This window comes from Balaenoptera acutorostrata, chromosome 17 (genome assembly GCF_949987535.1).
Source record: "Balaenoptera acutorostrata chromosome 17, mBalAcu1.1, whole genome shotgun sequence".
In the NCBI taxonomy this organism is placed as follows: Eukaryota; Metazoa; Chordata; class Mammalia; order Artiodactyla; family Balaenopteridae; genus Balaenoptera; species Balaenoptera acutorostrata.
Window position 1 is genome coordinate 37,159,298 of NC_080080.1, and position 25,869 is coordinate 37,185,166.

Here is a 25,869-nt window from a genome sequence, read left to right on the forward strand (position 1 = left end):
TTCCTTTTATATTTAAGGAACAGGTTCTTAGAGAGAGCTCACAGTAAAACACAGGAATTTTAGTACACAGACTTTGAAACATCAGCTTCTATCTCACTTCCTGGTTCTCATCTGTAGTTTAGACAGATGCAGCTGCTAGACAGCTGCGATATAGCTAAGTGAGGGGCCACTAGATAAGATGACTTGACGATTGTTTCCTAGTATAATGCCACTATTTCATTTTTCACTTCGTTCACTGAGTTACCTTTGGTCATCAGCTCCATTTTGGCTGCTGTTCAACACAATTCTCCAAAGATCCGAGGATACCAGTTTCTTCTGGTCATTCACAACATTGATATCTGGCAACTGCAGCTCACAAACTTTGCTTTCAGACAGACTAAATTCTCGAAATGCAACAAAAACCTTCTGGAGTTCATCCCAGTATTCCAAACTACAAGGAATCTATATTAAAAGAAAGAAGATTTTAGAAGATGCAAGCAGAAATGATGCTTCTGTATTTGTTGACATGCAACTTGAATCTTCATAAAAGTTATAACATTAATGAGACTTTTAAAAGGGGATACAGTTGTAAAGGACAGTAGTTTAGGATTTCTTTTCATAGTTATATTCATCCTGTTTACCTACTTTATTTCAAAAGACTCATTCAAGAATCATATGTGGAAACAGTCAAGAAAGTTTTTAAATAAAGGAGAAAGAGTGGGGAACAAATTCTACCAGATTCTAAGTCTATTATAAAGCTATACTAATTAAAATTAAAAGATAAGATTGGAGTAGTAACATATAAATAGATTAGAAGAAGAAAAAATAATAATATGTAAGTACAGATAAATTTTAGTATGTGATGAAGGTACCATTTCAAACAAGTAGGGGAAAGATGGGAAATGAGGTTGCAAGAACTGGTCAGCCATTTGGTAAAACCAAAGTGGGTCCCTACATCATTCCTATATGTAAGTAAATTCCAAAAGGATCAAAATATTAAAGGCTAAAAGCTGAAAACATAAGAGAAAAAATCATTTAATATTTTTATCATAATAGGGTAGCCTTTTCTGTGTATGGCATGAAACCTGCAGATGGTAAAACAAACAACAAAACAAACCTCACAACTGATAACATCAAAATTAATAAAAAGCAAGGTTAGGATAAAACAGGTAATAGTTAATGACAGATCTACAAATACTTGTTGCGATAGCAGAGAGCTCTTACAAATCAATGAGAAAATGATAAGTAAGCATATAGAAAAATAAGCAAAGAAAGTTGTTGGAAGAGGCCCTGAACATCCCTGCATGTTCTTGCCAGGTATGCAAAGGATGCAAGGCCCTGAAAGCTGTTAACAGGGACCATTTCTCAGGTTCTGTTTGCAGAAAGTATCCTTGAGTGATGAGGTAAAGTTTCTTTCCAGGACAAAGAGCAGACTTGCTCTCAAAGAGGTTGATTTGACAAGCTCCATGCTCCATGCTGTGCCGTTTATCTACTGCATGCAGAGCATCCCCCTGGGGGCCCTTCTGCATCGCCCTTGTGGGACTTGGGGGCAAGAGAAACCAATGCAAACATGATGCACACACTGTTTGCTGTGCCACGAGCAATAATATTCTTTGTTTCTGACCCAAAAGTCTAATATTTTCTGTCAGCATCCATAAAACGTTAACAGGCTAATTTATAAGCTTGCATAAGGTAAAATCCCAGATTCTGACAGCAATTAATTCACAGAAGAAAAGATATAACCAGCCAGTAAACATGCAAAGATACTCAACTTCACTAATAGCTACATAAATTAAAATTAAAGCAATAATGTAGTATTTTTCTTTATTAATCTGGAAGTTTGAAAAGACATTTCCAATTTCTGTAGAGGTGTGGGAAAAAGCATTTCTACCCATTATTTTTGAAGAATAATTTGGCAATATCTATTAAATGCTTGGAAGGATACGTCTAAGAATTTGTTTTACAGATATTCCAATACAAGTATGTGTGTGTGTGTGCATGTGTGTGTATTTACTTCAGTACTGTATTAGTAAGAAATTGGAAAAATACAAATATCCATCAATATGGAATTAAATATAACATGCAGATCTCTAGACTGGAATCTGTACAACCGTTAAAATGAATACGGAATACCTATATATACTAACACAAAAGACACTCAAGATATATTATTAACTTAAAAAAAATTAAGCTTCAGAATAGAACATGTGAGTTGATCCCATCTGTCGTAAAAAAAAAAAAAAAAAGGACTGGGCTCAGATGTGTCTCCTCTTTTGGAAGCATTTCCTAATTATGACCATTCTCAGAACCGGTCACTGCCTCTCTTGTGTCACTTCCATATCTAACTCACTCCTCTATCAAAGAAGTCATTACATTTCGCCATTCCTTATTTACATGTTTGTCTCCTTTAGTTGACTCTGTGATCCTTAAGGCAAAAATGGCATATTATTTTTAAAAATATTAGCATCAAACAGTTTTTGGAACATAATAGGATATTAATAAAAGCTTCCTGAATGAATAGATTTCTCCTTAACCTTCCTTTCCTAAATAAGTGATTCTAAATCTTTGAATGGGAATAAATTTTACCTCCACCTATAAGAGTTTCTTTTCCTTAAACAGGGACTTGAACATCCATGTATGGCAACGTGCTAAATGGAAGAAAGGGGCACAAAATGGATACGCATAAGAGGCTAACAGTGTGATGAAACAGAGCATATGTTTTGGTTAATGATAAGGACAAGTGACATATCCATAAATTCTACTTTTAGCCACCATTTCTTGAAATTCTCCCTCTTCTTGCCTTCCATGACATACATTTTTCTAACTTTCCCCTCTCTGGGTCTTTGTTCCTATACTGTCTCTCAGCCTCAAATACCCGTAGAATCCCTGGTTTCTCACTGTCTAATGTTTAAATCTTTCCCATCTATCAAGGTCCAAATGAAATACCAACTTTCTTTGAGCCTTTTCACCTCCCAGATGCAGAAATGCTTTCCCTTTTCTGAACTCCAAAAGTTTTTAAAAATGGGAATCTGTTTCATAGCTCTTATCACTATACACCTCATGTTACAGTTATTTCTATACATGACATTTTCGCTGGTAGACACATTCCTTGAGGGAATGATTTCCATTTGGCTAAGCTTTGGATTTTCACAGAACCTGGCAAACTGTATACAGTGAATGTTCAAAAAATGTTGCTGAATGAATGAATGAATAATTCATGAATGAACGAATACACATATCCTGGGTGATTCAGTCCATCCATGGCACATTAAAAATTCTCCACAAAGAAGTATAGAAGATTAAAGCATAAACTTTGGAGTTATACCTAATGGGATTCAATTTCTAGTTCCATTAGCTATGAATTCTTGGGCAAATTAATTTTTCTAACATCAGTACTCATATCCCTAAAAAGGGGATAATAACAGAACTATCTCTTGAATTGTTGTGAGGATTAAAAGAGACAAAGCCTTCCATTTAATACCACATAATAAAAGCTTAAGAAATGTTAGTTACTAATTATTTATCCTTCTCATGCTCCAAGAACACTTCTGAAGCTTGGGTGTTGTTAAAAGAATCAGGTAGGTTGTGAATAAGAGTCCTGCTTGTTAGATTTCTTAACAATGGGTTGGACCTGTGGGAAGAAAATAATAAACCTTGGGCTTCCCTGGTGGCGCAGTGGTTGAGAATCTGCCTGCCAATGCAGGGGACACGGGTTCGAGCCCTGGTCTGAGAAGATCCCACATGCCACGGAGCAGCTGGGCCCGTGAGCCACAACTACCGAGCCTGCGCGTCTGGAACCTGTGCTCCGCAACAAGAGAGGCCGCGACACTGAGAGGCCCTTGCACCGCTATGAAGAGTGGCCCCCACTTGCCGCAACTAGAGAAAGCCCTCGCACAGAAACGAAGACCCAACACAGCCATAAATAAATATATAAATAAATAAATAATTAAAAAATAATAATAATAATAAACCTTGAGCCTGGATGTTCAGGAACCTTGTAATCATAGTTCAATATGGTTTTCTGCTGCATATCTATTAAAATATTTCCCTGTATGTTGCCTATTACTTGAGAGATAAAGGAACATCTCCTTGCCTAACTCTTTTCTAGACTGCCAGTAAGTCAGTCCTTTAGCTTAAGAAAGTCCTAAGTAGAAATGGATAAGATGTGGGAAGTGGGGTGAGACACATAAGACTCTCATGGGAGAGGGCAAATGAGTTTAGAAAAGCGTATTTAACATACCTATCTTTTTTTTTTTTATTAGTAACAAATTAACAGAATGTAAAGTTCAAAAATCATCTTCTTGGTAGAGAGGTTACACAGCAAATAGGGTGAAAAAAAGACTTGTTTCTGGTATTGTCTCCAGAAGTTCTCCATTAAATTAAAATACAATAGGGACTTCCACCTAATATACAGTAGGTGGCTCAGTGGTTAAGAATCCGCCTGTCAATGCAGGGGACACGGGTTCGAGCCCTGGTCTGCGAAGATCCCACATGCCGTGGAGCAACTAAGCCCGTGCACCACAACTACTGAGCCCGTGTGCCACAACTACTGAAGCCTGCGCGCCTAGAGCCCGTGCTCCACAACAAGAGGAGCCACTGCAATGAGAAGCCCGCGCACCGCAACGAACAGTAGCCCCTGCTTGCTGCAACTAGAGAAAACCCGTGAGCAGCAACAAAGACCCAACGCAGGCAAAAATAAATTAATTAGTTAAAAGAAAATCAATGTATAATAGCTTATGAAAATTGGCCGTCACACTGGAAAGCAGAGTGAGGCCTTAAGAAAAAGTACTAGCAAGTTTTGACGTACAGGAGAGAGTTGGAATAAATCCATAATAAAAGGCAATGCAAGCTGGGAACCATTGTGGGAAGCCATTAGGTAGTTTAAGGGCAATGAAAGTAAACTGTACCAACACTGGGGCTTAGGCAAAGAGAAATTGTGAAAGTTCAAAAAGAGAGATTTGGAAGAAAGCCAAAGAAAAATTTTATTTAGTTCACAACTTTGTGTGAGGCTGGTTCTGAGGTTACATACTTCAATTGGAACATTCCAGGCTACTCTCAAAATTTAGGAAACAACAGAGAACTACTATAGAAATACATCATAAAATATGTGTTTTGTGTTTGTCAGTATTTTCCTTTATACACCCTATTTCCCTTGGTTAATAAAGGGGTATTAATAAATGAAACTTCTGTTTAAAAAGTTTAAGATTGTATGCCTATAAGTGCATTTGCAAAAGTCACATATTAATCCTTTCCCCCATGTTAAGAACATTTTTGTCCTCAAAACCTCAAAAGAAAAGCTGATAACAACACTCAGTACAATTAGTATTTTAAAGGTAATTTTAGTCAACTGTCCACTGAAATATATATTGAGCCACAGGTTTATAAATCATATAGATATAATCTTTATTTTTAAAATTTCTCCAACATAAGGAAAAACTCTTGTTGGTATTACATTCACTTAGGATGAAATCCTGGCCCTGACCTTTAATAACTGCTCTATGACCTTGAGCACCTTATTTAATGACCCTGGGTCTCAGTTCCCTCATTTGTGAAATGTAGATAATAAAAACTAAATTATTTTAGTCCACGATAAGGATTTTGGACTTTATCTTAATGTCAATGAGATCTCTTTGAAGGGTTTTAAGCAAAGAAGCAATGCTTAAAGTCAAATTTATGTTTTTAAAAGTTTCTGGATACTGTGTAGAGAATGTATTAAAAGAGAATGGGGCAAGCACGGATGTGAACAGGCAATTAGGAGGCTAGGGCAGTGATCTGTGCTAGAAATGTAGATGGCTTATGGTATGGTTGGTGGCAATAGAGTGGTATGTGGGAGATTCTTGAGAAATAAAAATCTGTTGACTGATTAGGTATAGGAGAGGGAGGTGTTAAGGATGACCCCCAGGTCTCTGGCCCAAGCAACTGTATGGGTGCTGATGTCATTTACTGGAATGGGTAAGATTGATTTGTCCCACTGGGGAGTAGGTTTGTGGTGTCAGGTGGAAGAGGGGAGATCGTAAGTTCATTTTTAGACAAGCTGAGTTGGAGGCATCAATGAGGCATCCAAGTGGAAATCTTGAGTATGGAGTTGGCTATTCTCGAGAGTTGGAGAGGGAGTTAACTGTGTTGATACATACCTGTAGACTCAACCAGCCTTAGCCTTTCGTCAGGAGAGTGTAATGGAAAGAAAGAGAACAATGAAGTTCAGGGTACTTATTTGCAAGAAGGTGTTTTAAATGACGAATTAAGAACGTAAACTGGTTAAAAGGGGATGTGAAAACAGAGTAAGCTGATGGATCGGGAGAAAGCAGAGAACTATGGATCTCTATATGGTTTAATGAATGACTGTACTGGGGCTTGCCGAATGAGCGGGCTGGAGAGATGGAAAGACTGTGAGTAAGATTAGGATGCTGGAATGAACGATTTAGGAGGTGGAGCAGTTTGGGACGCTGGCAAGTCCCAGGGCTTGTGTGTGGGAGTGAGTACTGAGACGGAGTGGAGGAGGAGGTCACTAGAGTGAGGAGCTGGAGTTCTGGCTGCCTCTTTCACATGGATGTTGACGGCAGTGAAGAAAAAGGCTGGAAGCCATGGGCTGAAGACTTCTGAGAATGAGGGCAAATGACCAAATAGCAGACGGCAACAACGAAGAGGGGTGAGGATGATATAATTGGACGGAAGGAGTCTCAAAAAAGCAGGAAGCCTTTACAGGAGGGGAGAAGAGTACAGGCAAGTGGCATAGGTGAGCAGCAGAACACCTTATCTCCTGACCCGGAGGTAAAAACGATGTGGGAGAATAAACTGCTTCCACCTCAGGGCGGATGACAGTGGTGGACAGAGTCCCAGGGGACAGCAGGATTTCATTTAAGGTGAAGAGGTAGAGGAAATTCTTGAAGAAGAGGCTGAGGTTTAGGGAAGTTCACTAGTCACAGGTGTTCCAGAGGGCTCAGTGGAAGGGTTTGGGAGGTAGAGGAGAAAGGAGTTTTGGTAAGAGAAGGAAAAGGGGATACAAATCAGTATCTAGGCAAGAGAGGCTACATCTTACAGTTTGGGTAGTGACTAGGAAAGAGGGAAGCGAGGCATGTGTTGGAATTAAGACCTCATTTAGGAGGGTAGGGACGATGGTTGTGGTTCTAAAAGTAGCCTACTGCTCCTTCCTGAGGCCTGGCTGCATTCCGTGTGTTCTCTGACAAGCATTCTTAACGAACTCCAGCTATTTCTCCAATAAACTCATAGCACAGAGTGAGGTACATGGTATATGCTCAATAAATAGTTTTAAAATTTATGAATGAAGATAGGTGCTGAAAAAATAATCTTTTTTTACAGTCTTCTATTCTAAAAAGGTCTTGTTTTATATACTGAGCTCTCCTTTCAAATTATTTTGCAATCACACCCACTTTTAACAAACTTTTCATTAGCTCACTAATCCTCCTTTGCCTTTCAGTTAGAGGTAGACATTGCCCAGCTGATCTCTAGTCTAGTAGTAACAGAATTAAACTAAAAATCTAACGCAGTCACATTGTGATTCATATGGCAGCAATTAATTATTCTCAGGAATAAATCTGGGCTCTATTTTGTGTGATCTATTTAAAATAACTTTATTTTGTGCTTTTAGGTTTGAAGGAGATGATGTGAATGATTTTTAGTTACATATCTATAACTGAGGATTTATTATTAATGCTTGCACTGAATAACTTGAAGGAAAGATGACTATTCCAAGAAAGTTTGGTTGCCAAAAATAGTTTAGAAAGCCTAAATATCTAGTACTGAGTCATGGGAAGTGGGAACAAGTAAATTGGTTTCACTGGAAAACATTCCACATGTAACACATGGTACATTTCAAATGACTGTCAAGATTATATATATTTTTATTACATTTTGTTTTCCTATCCATTATTTGACAGGACCTAAAAAATTAGCCAGCCATATATAATAAACTGTACTCTAAGCATATGTGGTCTCTGCATATGAATATATTTTAGGTTGTATATCTGCCAGTTGGTAAAAGCACATGTATTTTTGCATTTAAAATATGATTCCAAGATTTGTTTCCATTTGATGGCTAATTTGGGAAGATTTGCATGTGTGTTGGCCATTTAAAAATATTTTTGGTACAAAGAATATTTTGGCACTTAATTTGTTTTTATTATTTAATAGTACTGCCAAGACTATTAGCAGGGTTGCAACTGCCCATCTGCTCATAGATAAACAGGTCTGAATTCTTTGTCCAGGGACTGCTAAAGCTGGGCCATTGCCCCTTTGCCCACTCAGTGCCACCAAGCAACCTAAGAAAAGGATACAGAGGAAGTGTGTTCCCTGTATTTACGTACATAATAAAGAGGTGGTAGTATTTAGCAAGTGGCACATTCTATCAATCTGATTCAACTGTCCTTTCCTTTATATTATGACGAAATAGAGAGCCTAGCTGACTGTGTAGGGCTGGTTAGCACAAAGCTGGAACTTCCATTCAGTAGTAAGTTATTAAGGCTAGGTTACATCAGAGGATACCATCTTTATCACTCCTCCCACTATATTTCCAGATTTCTCGGGACACCAATTAACAGGTCAGTACAGTAGGGGTAAAACAGTTCACTTTTCCATCATCATCCGTGATTTTGGTAGTAGCAGTAATAAAAATACTGATGGAAGCTGTGGTAGAAGAACAGCCTTTTACAATTTACAAACTTTTTTTGTATATTATCTTAGTGAGGAATACATTATTCCCATTTTACAGATAAGTGAACTGTGGCTTAGAGAAGTTAGGTAGTATGTTCAAGGTTACACATTTAGTAAGTGGCAGACCTTTTGGCTATAAATCCTTTGCTCTTTAATTACCTTTAGATTAAAGAAGAAAAATAGACTCCATAATGTATCATTTACAATTTCCAGTTTCAGTTTCTTTAAAGTGGATTCATAGAAAGAAATCTGAATGCAGAATACATTTTGACCCTTACCATTAATCCCAGTCATTTATAGTTACTTAATTTGGCAATTATTTTCTCTTTAGCTACCTTTTTCTTTCAGCACTTTGAATATGTTATCTCTCTGCCTCTGGTCTCCACGGTTGCTGATGAGAAATCAGCTGTTAATCTTACTGAGCATCCCTTATATATGATGAATCACTTCTCTCTAGCTGCAGTCAGGGTGGTTTTTTTTTTTTTTTTTTTTTTTTGGATAGGCTGATTGTTTGGTATGGAAATCTTTGAGTTTTTTCTACATGGAGTTCATTGAACTTCTTGGATGTGCAGACTAATGTTTTTAATTAAATTTGGGAAGTGTTCAGCCATTAGCTTTTCAAATAGTCTTTATTCTCCTTTCTCTCCTTAACTTCTAGGCCTCCCCTCACGCACATACTGGTACACTTGATGGTATTCCACAGTCTCTAAGGCTCTGGTCACTTGTCTTCATTCTTTTATCTTTCTGTTTTCAACACTCAATAATCTCAATTGACCTATCTTTAAATTCACTGCTTCTTTCTTCTGCCTGCTCAGATCTGCTATTGAGCCCCTCTAGTAAATTTTTCATTTCACTTTTTATACTTTTCAACTCTGGGATTTCTTTTTTTTTTTCTTTACAATTTCTGTCTTTTTATTGATACTCTCTATTTGGTGAGACATCATTCTCATATTTCCCTTTAGTCCTTTAGACAAGGCTTTCTTTAGGTTTTTTTGAACATATTCAAAATAGACAGCTCAAGTCTGTCTAGTGAGGTCAACATCTGGGCATCCTAGGGACAGTTACTATTGATTACTTTTTTCCTCTGTATATGGGTCAGACTTTGTTTTTCTGCAGAGCACATACTTTTTTGTTGGAAACTGGACATTTTAAATGATATAAAATTTTATTATATTAATAAATATTAACTATATTACTATTATTATATTATTAATAAATAATGGCAACTGTGGAAATCAGACTCCCTTCCCCAGGGCTTCTTGTCATTGATATTTGTTCTATTTTTTTTTGTTGTTGTTGTTACTAACATTTATGAATTAATTCTAAAAAGTCTGTTTTCTTTATATGTGGCCACTGAAGTCTCTACTTGGTGAGCTTAGTGGTCAGTTAATAATTAGACAGAGATTTCCTTAAAGGCCTGGAAACAACAAGTATACCCAGTTTCTGCTGAGGGGCTCTATGTGCCTATTAGGGCATGCCCTCAACTCTCCCCTGGCCTTCCCTTCCTGCTTGTGCAGAGCCTTAAGGTCAGCCTGAGGTGAGAGCACAGGGCCTTCTTAGGTCATTCTTAGCATGTGCACAGCCTGGGGTAAGTGCACAGATTTTTGCATGTACATATCCTCCTAGTTTCCCAGGAATCTGTTGGAACTTTTCAAAGTCTGTGTGGACATCTCATTCCCCAGCTCTTCCTTTTGAGACTTTTGTTTAGCTTTAAAGTTTTCTGTTATCCACTGCCTCAAGTATCGATTTCTTCGAATTCTTTCTGACCTACACCCCTGGGTGGGAAAAGGCTTTTTCACACTGGAACATTCCTAGTTGATAACTTTTGAAAGAGTTAATTGTTGTAAAACCCTTATTTTGTTAATAGAAAGTTATTTTATCTCATTAAGCAAGTAAAAGGATACACTACATTTATCACAATGTCAAAGTGGTGATAAGACCAAATATATTCCCTAGTGGGGAATGCACTAGAAAAATTAGAGGTAGATAAAGAGTTTTTAATTGATGACTAGACAGTAGGTAAGTGGAGAGTTAAAATATAGAATGTGAGGTCTGAGCATAAAATAGTGGATTGATGGGTGACTGAAAGAGACAATGTATATATACATTGTATCATTACATAAATTAGGATAATTTATTATATATTATTATAGAAATTAGGATAAATGGACATCTATATATTATTATAGAAATTAAGATATGTAAAGAGCAATATAAACATTAAAACCTAACAAGGTAAAAAACCAGCTTTGCCTCTATAAATACAGATGTGGTTTCTATTTATGATTATTACTGGACCTAAGTAACTGTCCTTTTAAACATGAAGAACATTTCTACAATCAATTACTTGTAAGAGGAGAAACATATTCATCACATAAAACAAAAGCAACTGAGTAGAGATATTTTTCAATAGTTAATTAAAAATAAAATGTATTCTGATAGCAGCATGTCAGTTTTTTATGCTTCTACTTCAAAGTATAAACCCACCATTTAATAATGGCATAAAATACAAATATGTATATAATCTCAAATTTTTTAGCTTATAATACCAGTTTTTATATGTATCTGCTTTTTAGTTGATTTTGAAGAAGGAAAAGAAAAGCTTCTATACATCTTCAACTAATAGGAGTCATACAAAAAAAAAAAAAAACTTAAAATATTGGAACCAGTTGAGAAACCACAAGTATTCAAAATGCAGGAAATCATGATTTTATAACATTTTAATGTGATCTACTCTTGGGAAACAAAGTTAACCAAACCCTATTTCTGTACAGGAAATATTCCAGCATACAGTTGTAATACATTGTGGTGAAGGGGTACAGCTGCAGATTTTTCACCTGTAATGCCCCACTGGTATTGTGGCTTACTGCATTGCATCAAGACTGCCTTCCTGTCCGGAAAACCTTCTAAGTACAAACAAGACTCTAAGTCCAGATTTTATTTTCCCTTGGTATCAGAATATGGTAATTTAAGAGTCCTGAGAAATGCTTTTTTAGCCTTTAAAAGGAAATGTGTAACATTCTTTTATTAGGATCTATGTTTGGGTTGGTTTTTCAAAAAACTTAACATATGACCCAGTTATCTTATCAATTTATCAAGCTACCAAGTTTCAAGCAAATGCAGGTGTGTAATATGACATCTTTCAAGATAATATTTTCCATAAAGACAAATAATAAAAATATATTAAGAACTTCTGAGTCAAAACTAACTTAGAGCAAGGGCAACTTTACTATTTTATGGTTTCTTTTAATGAGGCCACAAACCCTAAACTCACTACTGTGTTCTAGTCTCAGCTGTAACTGTTCAGGTATTTTACTCATCTGTATGGAATAGTCAAATGTACATAGTATACTGTAAGGAACACTAATTGGGAATCAGGGGAACTTAATTCTAATCTAAATTTAGTTGCAAACTAGTTTTGTCACCTTGACTTGAAGTCACATAACCAATATGAGCCTCAATACTCTTATCCATAAAAAATTCAGAGGACGGAATAAGACTACTCTAGCTCTTAAAACTCTAAAGTGATATATAAATATAGGACTTGCTTTTTGACTTTATATTTTAGGAAGAAAGTTTATATTTTAAAGTGCATACTATGTGCTAAGATTTTCATTGTTTTATTCAATCTCAATGGTAATTCTTTAAGTTAGTAAGAGCATATCCATTTTACAGATGAGAAAAATAAAGAAGGGTTAAACAACTTGCTAAGGATCTCAATGGTAAGTTGCAGACCTGGGACTGTAGGATTCTAGAACCCAGGGAGCTCATTCACTTTATTATGATGACTCCCATATTTTAGTTACCTGATTGTGGCAGAGGTTCAAAAGCATGCAACCTGACAAATAAGCAATGTTCATAAACCAAATACTTGTATTGTGATAATCTGCTATAAGATTGTTTTTAAAACTAAAAAAGTTAAGAATACAGTAATCACTGATAATTGCTCTTAACAACCCTTTGTAATAAGAAAAAACTATAGTACAGACAGGGTAACCCTTAATAATTGGGAAGAAGTCAACTGGGATTACAGAATAACTTTAAAAAATCTGAAAATATTTTAGAACAAAAAAGCAAGCTTGGAATATTTTATGAAGGCTTGTCATAAAGTTAAATGTTTAGATTGAGCAGTCAACAAATTTTTTCTGTAAAGGACTAGATGATGGCAAACACCGGAGGCTTTGCGTGCTATATGCTCTCTGCTGCAACTACTTGACTTTGCCTACTGCAGCATGTAAGTAATATCTAAATGAGTATGTCTGTGTGCCAATAAAATTTTATTTACAAAAACAAGTGGTGGGCTGGATTTGGCTTGCAGGCTTTAATTCGCTGATTCCTTGATTAGATGAAAAGTGTTGCCCTCACAGAGGCCCTTTAGAGTATATGTCTGTTGGGAGATACTTTTCCACAGGTCTATCACATTTCCACATATCTTAGAAAAAGGCATGTCTTTGCTCCAGCTTATCTTCTCAAGTTCATTTCTATAGCAAACAACTATGGAAGACAGAGACAGTGTCTCTCTGTCTCTGAACAGGGCAGGCATGCTTACTCCCCATTTCAAAAATTTCAGATTCCCTGAGTTTGGGGTTCCTCTCTTTTAATGTAACTCACTGTGTGTTTAAGCATCACCTGGCTCTCTTCATGTCACCCTAAGGGAACTGAGGCTTGGGGAACTGGCACATATGCAGACACACTGTTGTAGGTAATAAACTATCCTTCACCTCTGATCCAGCGCTCCCATATTTTCTTCAGCATCCATGAGACTCTGGCAGCCTAAGTTGTTAACTTGCAAATGGGGTAAAGCTCAAACCCTTCACAATTTTTGACAATATCTATATTCTATTTAGTATATAGTTTTATATGTACCACATATATCACACACATATATAAATGTATGTGTAAAAGTGAGATTAATTAGCCTATCAAGTATTTTTAATTTATTTACCAAATATTTATTGTTTCTATGTCAAGGGCAAGCTAGGGATACAATGGCCAGCAAGGGAGACAGACATGGTTCGTGACTTCATGGAACTTGCCAACAAGTAATACATAAATAGTTAAGTACCTGATATTGCCAGAAATGATTTAAAGTGTGTTTAAGAAAAATTTGTTTTCACACAATTACTCCATACTTTTCTGGTAAATTTGAACCTGTCTTTACAGTCCAAATTAATGTGGTTTAACTGTTCATCAGTGGGAGAGTTTATCTTTTCATACTGTCTTTTCACCAGGTCTTATACAGAACTGCTAATAAGTAGGCAATAGTGACTTGTGATTTTAACTCTGATGGAGGTACTATGGGAAGAAGAATTATTTGTAGGCAGAAAACAGGAAGGAAAAAGAAGAAAAAGTATGAAAAATTTAAAAAACTAAGCCTGCATAATCAACCCCTGAGTAAAGGGCAGACTGTACAGTATACTTTTCAAAATAGTAACCTCGGTTGACTTCTGGTATTCTGGATTAAGTGTGCTAGGGGAATAAATCTCAATGTGGTAAAAATGAAACCGTGCAAACTCCATTATCATTCCTAAGGAATTATGCCCAAATTCTGGCCCTTTCCTGTCTCCCCAAACTAACCTCCTACTTTTATACTACATATGCCTTTAGCTGCCATCAGTTTGTCTCCATCTATGCTTCTTGAAATCTCATCCATCTTTCAAACCTATTCTCTTCATCTCCTTCTAGAAAAATAAACAAATCAAAAAGTCTTCTCTAATAATCAAAATTAGAAATGATTTCTCTTCTGAACTCCCCAAACACATATAGCTTAAACTCTTCTTACTGGCACTTAGTAATACAATCTTATCTCATAGTTATCTGTGTATATCTGTGCGTATGGAACTCCAGCTTGTGTACCTTTGTAACTCCCTGACTCTCCTGTGCTGAAAGAGCTATAATCCTAGCTGCTATTCTCTTTGTTTAATCCTCTTACCAGAAATATTACAAGGGTCTCCTTGTCTTCAGCCTGTTCATTCAGGAGGCTTCACAGATCCACCAAACTGATCAAGACAACAGTATGTAAAGCCCAGACGAAGATGAATATGCAGGCAGGGCCTCTTACTTTGGCAATTACCTTTAGGAGACAGTCTCAATGCATTAAGCTAATCTTATTCTATTTCATTTTAAGCTTTCACTCAGTCACAGTCAACACCCACTAAGTACTATGTTAGGCACTGGAGAGCAAAGATAAACATCTTATGAACTCTGCCCTCAAGAAGCCCAAAGTGAAGGAAGGAATCAGTAATTCAGTAATATAAATAGGCCCAGGGTGTCCTAAAGAAGGGCAACTTTCCCAGCTTGGGTGGAGATGGAGGATATCAGGGAAGGCCCCCTGGAGGTCAAGAAATGAACAATATATAAAAGGTCAAGAAATAAACACTATATAAATATAAAAATAACATAAATTCACACATGTACAAGATGTGTTTCATCTTTTCAGGATTCAACTCAAAGTCTTCCCTACCTTGGAAATATTATGACTGAATACAAAACACATATCATTAAACAAAATGTGAACTGTCATATTTCAAATATACATAAAATCCAACTGACAAGAAATGACAGGTAATTGGCACAAATTACCAGCCAGTTTTTAAAAAAATGGATAAAATTTGACTATAAACTTGAAAATCAGCAAGCATTAATTTTTTATCATCAGCTATATAATTAAATTTTGTTCACAACACACAAAACTCTTTGGAATTTCAAATATATGTTCAAATCTGATAAAGCAAACATGAGTAAACTGTATAGTTTCCTAGGACAATCATACTCGCAAATGGCCACCTCAACACTGTAGTCCCAAAGTGAAATGCAAAAGAAAAGCAGTCAGGCACACTGATGATTTATACCCTTACAAGGGAACATGAATGCCTTTGACACTGATTGTGATTCTTTTCCTATTATATGTCATGTCAAATTTGCCTGAAATAATGACTTACAGTAGTTTAGTGCCAATCACTCTTAACCTTATACTTTCCTGATTTACCATTAAGAACAGCCACAGGGTGTTAGAAAATATGTCTATTTACATACCAACTGAACATATCAAACCACAGCTCTGTTCAGTTGGTTTGTTTTCAGGTTTCAGGTGGCTGAGGGAACAAAGAAGGCTCTCACAGATATCTATAATTTTCTAAGTCTTGCAAAATCATCTCAGAAAATCTACAGAGAGGCAAATTTCCTGGGTTGGAATGACTGGCTCTTTCTTCATAAATCTGCAGATAGAATTTCTGGCTGTACTGACCACCATTATTTGGTGGTGACCTATGTCCTGTTAAGCGAATCATCATGTAGAAAGAATGTAATGTGGAAAAGATGAGCTTTGGGAATGCTTTTTAGACAATTTAGTTACATTCATAACATATCACAGACTAGAATAAAAGCCACAGACACCTAATTTGCTGTTTTAGGGGTACATCACAGACCTTATGGGACAAATTTTTCTCTCGAGATGCACGCAAAAAAAAAAAAAAATGTAAAACAGAAATCTAATAAATAGTATGGACAGAATTAAAAAAAAACAACAACCCAACAACAAGCTGAGCCCATAGATCAGTTTTTATATTCACACAGAATGACAGGCACCTTCATGGGTGTTCCCTACTTGATCCTCTTCCTCTGACCCTGCTGCCCAAGGGAAAAAAGTATTCTTGGAACATGCCACTTTTAAAAAAGTAAAAAAACCACAAAGAACAAATTCTTTTATATTCCCCAATACAACCACTTCTTAAAAATTTAGTAAGCAATTAAAATAAATGGTACTAATTTTAGAGATGTTTCCATAAAAAAAAGAATGGCTTACTTTCAGGGTTAAAAAGTAAAAACATTTCTGTCATATCTTACGTAATTAAACAATATTTTAAAGGTTTTGATTTTCATTTGTAATTCTTGATATGCAAATACTGACAATTCCAAAGAGCATCAGAATGATTTTACTCCTGAATGAAAAATATAGGATTATTGATTCTCTAAAACACATAATCTGGCACAGGTCTGAGGAACTAAGAGCTGGTCTGCATTTCCTTGAATGTAATGAACTATAATTTTTTTTCCAACTACATATCCTCAACCCCAAGACTTTATTGTACCTCAACTGAATATTATGGCTTAAAAGTTTGATCTAAGTATTAAAAAAAAATTCTTCTGGCTAAAGGCCAAGTTCAAAACTTTTTTTTTTTGGTACAACAACATATCTATTTCTAACTCCTGGCCTGCTTCTTTCTCCCTTTGGACCTCATCCCTGACAGACATCTGTATTTTGTAACTTTTCCTACATTCTGGCTCTGAAGATACTCCGAGTTTTGGCCCAATAATCCTTTTCTGTTTAAATTCATTAGTGTGAGAATCACAGGACTAGAAAGGACTTTGGGAGGTCATATAGACATCAACTTGCTCTGGACAAGACTAATTCCAAACCATGAAGACAAATGATGTTTAAAGACTTGAAGAAGAAATTTCAAGATTTCTCTCATCAACACTGCATTGTTTAGCATGTCTCACTATTAGAAAATGCTTTATGATATAGTTTTCATTTTATAAAAATGTTCCTTGGCAGACATCATGGCTTTCTGTAAAATGAACTACCATATAGCTTACATTTTTAGTTCATTAAAGGGATATTTAAGACTGAAATAAATTATTTGCTGGACTCCAATGGTCCGTAATTGGGGCCAGGGAGTTACCTAGCTTATATGACACTGACATCACTTTATTGATAGTAATACAAATGCTTTAGATGTTTTCATTCTCATTCAGTTTGGTCTTTATATTTAAACTATCTAATCTACTTCTTCATATAAATAAGAATTAATATTTTCTAGGTTAATTTTCTGTAAAAACAACTCCTAAAACCAGCATAACTGGGTCACCTACTAGCTATATGACCTCTCTATTTGCAGTTTCTTTACCTATTAAACTACAATGATGATACAGAATGCACAAGATTTTGGGAAGGGCAAATGAAAGGATGTAGGTAAACTGCCAAGCAAAATTTCTGGCACATAGAAATTGCTCAATAAATGCAAGTTGCCTCTTCCCTCTTAGTGAAGAATGAATCATTGGATTTAATTTCTGTGGGTTGAGGAAATTGCTGACCAACTGTGGTACATATCAATGGATGCTAAAACCAATGTGCAAAAGGTTGATGGGGAACTTGATGTTGATGGATGATGACCCGATCAATTTTAACATTGCTAAAAGTGTAATAAGCAGATGTCATGTGCTTCCCATTGTGATGCAACAGGAAGAATACTGTGTCACTTGGGAAGCATTATTTACAAGAAAAAAAAATGCCAATAAAATCTAATGAAGCTTCCATAACAACTACTTACTAGATTACAGAAAATATGGGGGATAGAGGAAAATGTTAAACAACATTATAAGGATAAAGTGAGCCAGAATATAGGAAATTCTAGAGGTCAAATGATCCAATTTCTTCATCAAATAAATGACACAGGGGAGAAAAAAGAGAGGGGGAACTATTATAGATTAAAAGAGAGATAAGAACCATATCAATCAAATGCAACGTATGGACCTCATTGGGCTCCTGATTCAAACAAACCAACTCAAAAAAAAATAGTTTTGAGACAATCGGAAGAATTAAATATAGACTATTATATGTTACTAAGGAATTATTGTTCATTTTGTTGGCTGTGATAAAGATATTGAAGTTATGTTTAAAAATATTTACCTGTTAGCAATGCTTACTGAATTATTAATGGGTAAAATAATATGATGTCCGGGACTTCCTTTAAAATACTCCAGGAAAAACAATAACAGGATCAACAAAAAGTGGTGAGAGGAATAGATGTAACAAGGACAACAGGACATTGATAATTACTAATGGTGTGTGAGAGACACACAGAGTTTATTATACTAAACTCTTCACTTTCGTATGTGTAAATTTTTCATGACAGAAACTTAGAATTTTTTTCAAAGGGAATCATCAGATTTTTTTCCTCAACTAAAATTGATGTGATGATAGAAGTCTTTGTTAGGAATAATATAATAAGCATATCAATCAAGGAAAAATTTAAAAATTGCTTGAAACTTCCTTCAAAACTGATGTAAGAATCATTTTAGAAGGTGGAGCTCGTATAACAAATAATTGTCATGAAACCATGCACATATCTCAGAAAAGGCCACATTTGCACTGAATCAAAAAAAGGAAAATAAAAAGGAAAAGGGGGGGAAAAAGAGAGCTAAAAAAAGTGCCATCATCAGAGAAAATATTTGCCAATCATATATCTGATAAGAGGTTAATACCCAAAACAGATAAAGAACTCATACAACTCAGTAGCCAAAAAAAAAAAAAATCTGATTAAAAAATGGGCAGAAGATCTAAGTAGACATTTTTTCCAAAAAAGGCACACAGATGGCCAACAGGTACATAAAAAGATGCTCAACATCACTAATTATCAGGGAAATGCAAGTCAAGACCACAATGAGATATCACCTCACACCTTTGTTAGATTGGCGATTATAAAAAAGATAAGAAATAACAAGTGTAGGGGCTTCCCTCGTGGTGCAGTGGTTGGGAGTCTGCCTGCTAATGCAGGGGACACGGGTTCGCGCCCTGGTCTGGGAAGATCCCACATGCCACGGAGCAACTAGACCCGTGAGCCACAATTACTGAGTCTGCGCGTCTGGAGCCTGTGCTCCGCAACAAGAGAGGCCGCGATAGTGAGAGGCCCGCGCACCGTGATGAAGAGTGGCCCCCGCTTGCCGCAACTACAGAAAGCCCTAGCACAAAAACGAAGACCCAACATAGCAATCAATCAATCAATCAATCAATAGATCTTTAAAAAAAAAAAAAAAAAAAGAAATAACAAGTGTTGGTGAGAAAAGAGAACCCCTGTGCACTGCTGGTGGTAATGTAAACTGGTTCAGCCACTATGGAAAATTGTATGGAGGTTCCTCAAAAAATTAAAAATAGAACTACTATATGATCCAGCAATTCCACTTCTGAGTATTTTACCTGAAGAAAATGAAAAGACTAACTCAAAAAGATATATGCACCCCCATGTTCACTGCAACATTATTTACAATAGCCAAGAAATGGAAACAACCTAAGTGTCCACCAACAGATGAACAGATAAAGAAAATGTGGTGCATACGCACAATTAAATATTATTCAGCCATACAAAAGAATGAAACCTTGCTATTTGTGACAACATGGATGTACCTGGTGGGCATTATACTAAGTGAAATAAATCAGACAGAGAAATATAAATACTGTATAATCTCACTCATATGTGGAATCTAAAAATACCAAAATCCAAAAAACAAAACTGAGTTCATAGATACAGAGAACAGACTGGTGGCTTCCAGAGGCAGGGAGTGGGGAGGGCAAAATGGGTGAAGGGGTCAAAAGGTACAAACTTCCAGTTATAAAAGAAATCAGCCACATGGATGTAACATACAGCATAGCAACTATGCCGTACAGTTAACATCGTACTGTAAGTTTGAAAATTGCTAAGAGAGCAGACCTTAAAAGTTCTCAGCACAAGAAAAAAAAATTTTTGTAACTATGTATGGTGATGGATGTTGACCGGACATTTGCAATATATATAAATATTGAATCATTATGTTGTATACCTGAAACTAATATAATATTATCTGTCAATTATACCTTAATTTTAAAAAAATGCCATCACCAATAGATACTATCAAATGATAAATTTTAGCGTACGCAATACATACTTGAAAAATTGCCCAATCAACTAAGGTTCTTTACCCTACCACTAGATGACAACATCGACTTTAGTGATGTGGTTATTTAATTGGTCTATGTTGGCTATATTAATAAGATGGTATTTATGAAGGTCTACTTTATACTTGATGATAAAGTATCAAGTGGAGGTTTCTAACATAGTATATAAATTTTAAAGAGATCAAGGTATTGCTTGGGAAAAAAATGTAGGGTTGTGCATCTATTGTAGATGGAGCCAAACCTACAATAGAATAAACGGTGGGAAAGTTAATTCTTCAAGACCATTTAAAAATTCTTAATATGCTAAAATACACTACAATAATCACTAAGATTACCTTATATCAAAGTTAAGCTTTGAATTTTCTTAATGTGCTCAATAGGGTATTTTTAAAAAGATAAAAAAATTCAATAATTAGAGTACTCATTTTTTAAGATAAATTTTCAATGAAATAGGAAGCAAATTTGAAAGCTTACTATTTTACACAGATGGACCATGACATAGCTAAAGAGAAAAAGGTACTGGTCAATGTTTGGAAATGACTTTTCCTTATGGAGTGAAAAAGAGAGGTCACAATAGGGAGTAAAAATACGGGTAAAATTAATGAAATCATTGTTTACTTTTAAAGAATGGTTCAAAGTTGGCTTATATAGCAAACATTTTTCTAAGGCTAAATACTTTCCAATCAACAACTGTAAGATAAAACTGTGAATGTACTTTATACATATTTCAAGATCATTGCAGTAAAATGAAGTTTGAGAGCTGTGTTAAGAAAGCTGGTTGCGATGAAAATGAGTCCTTTGAGAATTCTGGTTCATTTTATATATAGCAAGACTCACAAAAGTAAAGAACAACCATTATCAGTCATCTCTTCATTGAAAATGCCCTTGTATGAGTATTATTTCCTTGAGATAGTGAAAAGAGGTTGTCTCCTATAGTGCACATTGGATAAGCAACCATTCCAGTCCAATATATGATACAAGAACTGTTATCAAGAAAAACCACTTATCGAAATTCCATCTGAGAGTAGCCTAAAACCAACATATTATTTAGCTGCTTTGGCAGTACTCTGAGCATCCCTACTCAGTGATTCACTATTATGTGGCTGATAAATCAGTGAAAAAAGAATTGCCATCTGCAGTGACTTATTTATGGAAGTCTAGGCTTTTAAAACATTGTGACACCAAGATAGAGAAAACTGGCTGACATACTTTGGTTTCAATCAGTTTTATAACATAATTATAGGTAATGAGATGGAATACTCTTTTATAACAGTAAAACTAATAAAAATGCACTGTAGAGTAGAACATAGAATTTGGTTGGAAAACAAGAGTTCATTTCAAAAAAGAGTCTGTGCTTGAAGGAGGCTGCTTTGGACCACCCCATGCATGCCAAAATTTAAGAAACACGGATCCCATGTAAAAGTGTGTTTCACGAAGGGCATCTTCAGTAGGTTACTTAACCTCTCTGAGCTGTAGCTTCCTTAGTAAAACGTGAATAACAGTTTTTGTAGCATTTTAAGAATTAAGTTCGGTAATCATATAATGCTCTTAGCAATGGCTGGCACTAAATAAGAAGACAATAAATAAACAACAAACGAGAGGCAAAAAAAAGCAAAAAACTGTCTCTTCCAATCTTGAAAACTTAGGGTCTTTTTCCACGTTTGTTTTTAGTCCTTGGCATACTACCATTTATCAAGGTTTGTTGGATAGTGCACAAAAGCATATAGATATAGACCAAACCTTCATTTAGGCCTTGTCATTGTCATCTTACAACTATTAAAAATTGACATCTTGCCTCTAATTTCTTCTGTCTCCAAGGAATGAAACTTATCACTCAACTCTCTACTTCTAAGCCCTCCGACCAATAACTTCCTCCACAGAATTGTGTAAACCAAGTTAATAACTTCTAATTCCTAACTTCTTCTCTCCATCCTTTAATTCCTTCCACAAATACTTACTAAGCAACTACTATGTTCTGGTCTCTGGGAGACATAGCAGTTGGTGACAGGGAGATATTGATGAATAAAGAATAGAACCTTATTCTCATGGAACTTACAGTCTAGTGAGAATGTCAAACAACTAAGCCCAATGTGACCCAAGCACAGTATCCAAGAAGGAGATGGGCTATTATAGGGGAATGGTTCTGCCATGGTGCCCTGGTGACTAAAACTTCTCTCCAAGTCAACAGTGATCTCCAAGTTGTCAAATTCACAGCTTTTTTCCCAGTCCACAGTACTCTGTCTGTTTGGAGTCATGATTCTGCTGAGCTCTCCAAGCTTCCTAAAGTTTTCACTATGCCTGTACTTGCTGTCACTGTAGCCTCCTAGGTCTTCCTCTCTGACCACTCCTTTGTTGATTCCTCTATTAGTTTCTGAGGGCTTCCATACCAAATTACCACTAACTTGGTGGCTTAAAACAACAGAAATTTGTTTTCTCACAGTTCTGGAAGCTAGAAGTCTGAAATCAAGGTGTTAGCAGGGCCATGCTCCTCTGAAGGCTCTAGGGAAGAATCCTTCTTTACCTCTTCCCAGCTTCTGGTGGCTCCTGGCAATCCTTGGCTTTCCTAGGTGTGTAGCTGTGTCATTTCAATCTCTGTTTCTGCCTTCACATGGCCTTTTCCCCATGTGTGCTTGTCTCTATCCAAATTTCCCTCTTCTTGTAAGGATACTAGTCATTGGATTATGGCCCACCCTAATCTAGTATGACCTCATCGTAACTTAATTACAGCTGCAAAGACCCTATTTCCAAATAAAGTCATATTCTGAGGTTCTGGGTAGAAATGAATTTTGGGGGGACACTATTCAACCCACCACAATTCCAAATCTACTATTTATTTATTGGACATAGTGAGATTTCTCATGGTTCTATTCTTAGTTCTCATATCTTTGAATGCTTCATTCTCTCTAAGTGCGACTTCCCTCTATTTTACTTTCGTGGCTTTGATTTTTACTTCTATGAGAATGACTCCCCAAACCCTTTCTTAAATAATCTGACCCTTTTCTGAATTGTCAGCATACATTTCCAAACTTGTGGTAGGCATTTCATTCATGATCATTCATCTATAAAACCTTGAATTGTAAGTGTTCAATGTAGAACTTGGTATCGCTTCCACAAATCTGACTACCTCATTTCTTCTGTGACATTTCCAGCTCCCATGAATGATGTTCACTCCATCCAGTCACCTAGGCTAGACCCACAGGGTTTAGTTCCGCCCCCCCCATTATCATCTGTATCTAGGCATTGAAATCTAATATTAATTCTACCTCCAGATGTCTATCTCTTACATTCATTTTCTCCTTCCCATTCCAGCTGTCATTCTCATTACTGCTGAGTAATTGTGCTCTGAATAGGTCTCTATGCAGTCGACCTATACAGGCATACCTTGGAGCTATTGTGAGTTCAGTCCAGACCGCCACAATAAAGTGAATATCACAATAATGTCACACAAATTTTTTTTGTTTCCCAGGGCACATAAAAGTTACGTTTACACAATATTGTAGTCTATGAAGTGTGCAACAGCATTACGCCTTAAAAAACACATACATTCCTTAATTTAAAAAAATACTTTATTGCTAAAAATTGTTAACCATTGGGCTTCCCTGGTGGCTCAGTGGTTAAGAATCCGCCTGCCAATGCAGGGGACACGGGTTCGAGCCCTGGTCCAGGAAGATCCCACATGCCGCAGAGCAACTAAGCCCGTGCGCCACAACTACTGAGCCTGTGCTCTAGAGCCTGCGAGCCACAACTATTGAGCCTGTGCACCTAGAGCCCGTGCTCCGCAACAAGAGAAGCCACCGCAATGAGAAGCCCGCGCACCGCAATGAATAGTCCCTGCTCGCCGCAACTAGAGAAAGCCCACGTGCAGCAACGAAGACCCAATAAAGCCAGAAAAAAAAAAAAATCCTATGTGTATATTAAAAAAAAAAATTGCTAACCATCATCTGAGCCTTTAGCAAGTTGTAATCTTTTTGCAATAGTGACATCAAAGACCACAGATGACCATAACAAATATAATAATAATGAAAAAGTCTGAAATATTGTGAGAATTACCAAAATGTGACACAGAGACAAAAAGTGAGCAAATGCTGTTGGAAAAATGGTGCCGACAGACTTGCTTGATGCAGGGTTGCCACAGACCTTAAATTTATAAAAACTACAAATCTGTGATGTGCAATAAAGTGAAGCACAATAAAAACAAAGTATATTTGTAGTATCCTCTAATTCACCCTTCGCTCTGTAATCAGCCACGCTTGTTGCTCAGCTTGATAACCTTAATGACTACCCTCACAGAACAATGTGTTTGTGGAATAAGCCCAAATGTCTCAGCATAACATTTAAAATCCTCCACTATCTGAATTTAAGCCTACTTTTGAAGCTCATCAACTTTTATATGGACTTCCTTCCCAGTACTTCCATTAACACTTATTATATAACACTGGGTGATAGTTGCCCAGGTATTTGTTTCACGAAGCTTGGATTGTAAGCTCTTAGAGATAATGCTTATAAGAACACCTTGTAAATATTATTAATCATCATCATCACCTTTTGGTCCTTCCCCTCAAGTCTGCAGGACAGAGCAGAGACCAAGTGGATAAGAATTCAAAAAGTGCCAACGCCCAACTTTTATCACAATATAAATTACTGAGGAGAGACCCTATGTTGTGGCCCCTGTTCTTGGGACGCTTGCCCCATGCCTGCCCGTCCCCTCCTGGCCACACCTAATTTATTGCTGTACATCTCTGCTGTGATCCTTTTGTACCTTTGCAATAAAGAGTTTTCTGGTTTCAAAAAAAAAAAAAAGTGCTAACATCCAAATGTCTAACAACTGATGAATGGTAAGTAAGTAAAATGTGGTAAATCCATACAATGTATTATTATTTGGTAACAAAAAGTAATGAAACACTGATTCACGATTCAACGTGGGCGGACTATGAAAAACATTATGCTAAATGATAGAAATCAGAAACAAAAAATCAGAAATTATATGATTCCATTCACATGAAATGTCCAGAACAGGTAAATATATAGAGACAGAAAGTAAATTAGTGGTTGCTAAAGGCTGGGGGAGGGGGAGACGGGAGAGTGATAGCTGAAGGGCACTAGATTTCTTTTTTGAGACAATGAAAATGTTCCGAAATTGACTGTGGGGATAATTGTACAACTCCATGAATATACTAAGAACTACTGAATTGTACCCTTCAAATGCGTGAATTGTATGGTATGTGAATTGTATCTCAAAAAAGCTGCTAAAAAAGTGTTAATAGTATAAGAGAATCAAGATTCTTAACTTTGATATAGCATTTAAAATGTTGCTACAAAATAAGGTAAGGTTCTCAAGTTTGATTTTTTTTTTTTCCCCTAACTAGGAGTCGAATAAGAAAATTGGAAGGCCATACATGCTTGAAAAGATATGAAAGAAATGAATTTTTCAGACCAATGTCTTTATGAAAAGAATGGGTAAAAGGATAAAGAATTTTTAGTTTGTAATCAAAACTCAGTTTTTCCCC

At 36.2% G+C, this 25,869-nt stretch overlaps 1 protein-coding gene across 10 annotated transcripts in view; it reads right to left on the reverse strand.

Annotated features, from left to right (window-relative positions):
• Positions 1–25,869, reverse strand: part of VPS13B (vacuolar protein sorting 13 homolog B) — a 769,553-nt gene that overhangs the window by 106,669 nt on the left and 637,015 nt on the right. For all 10 annotated transcript variants that reach the window (XM_057531718.1, XM_057531717.1, XM_057531723.1 and 7 more), the window contains one exon: positions 245–441. In XM_057531718.1, coding sequence (XP_057387701.1) covers positions 245–441 — 197 coding nt within the window. The remainder of the gene's footprint in view (positions 1–244; positions 442–25,869) is intronic.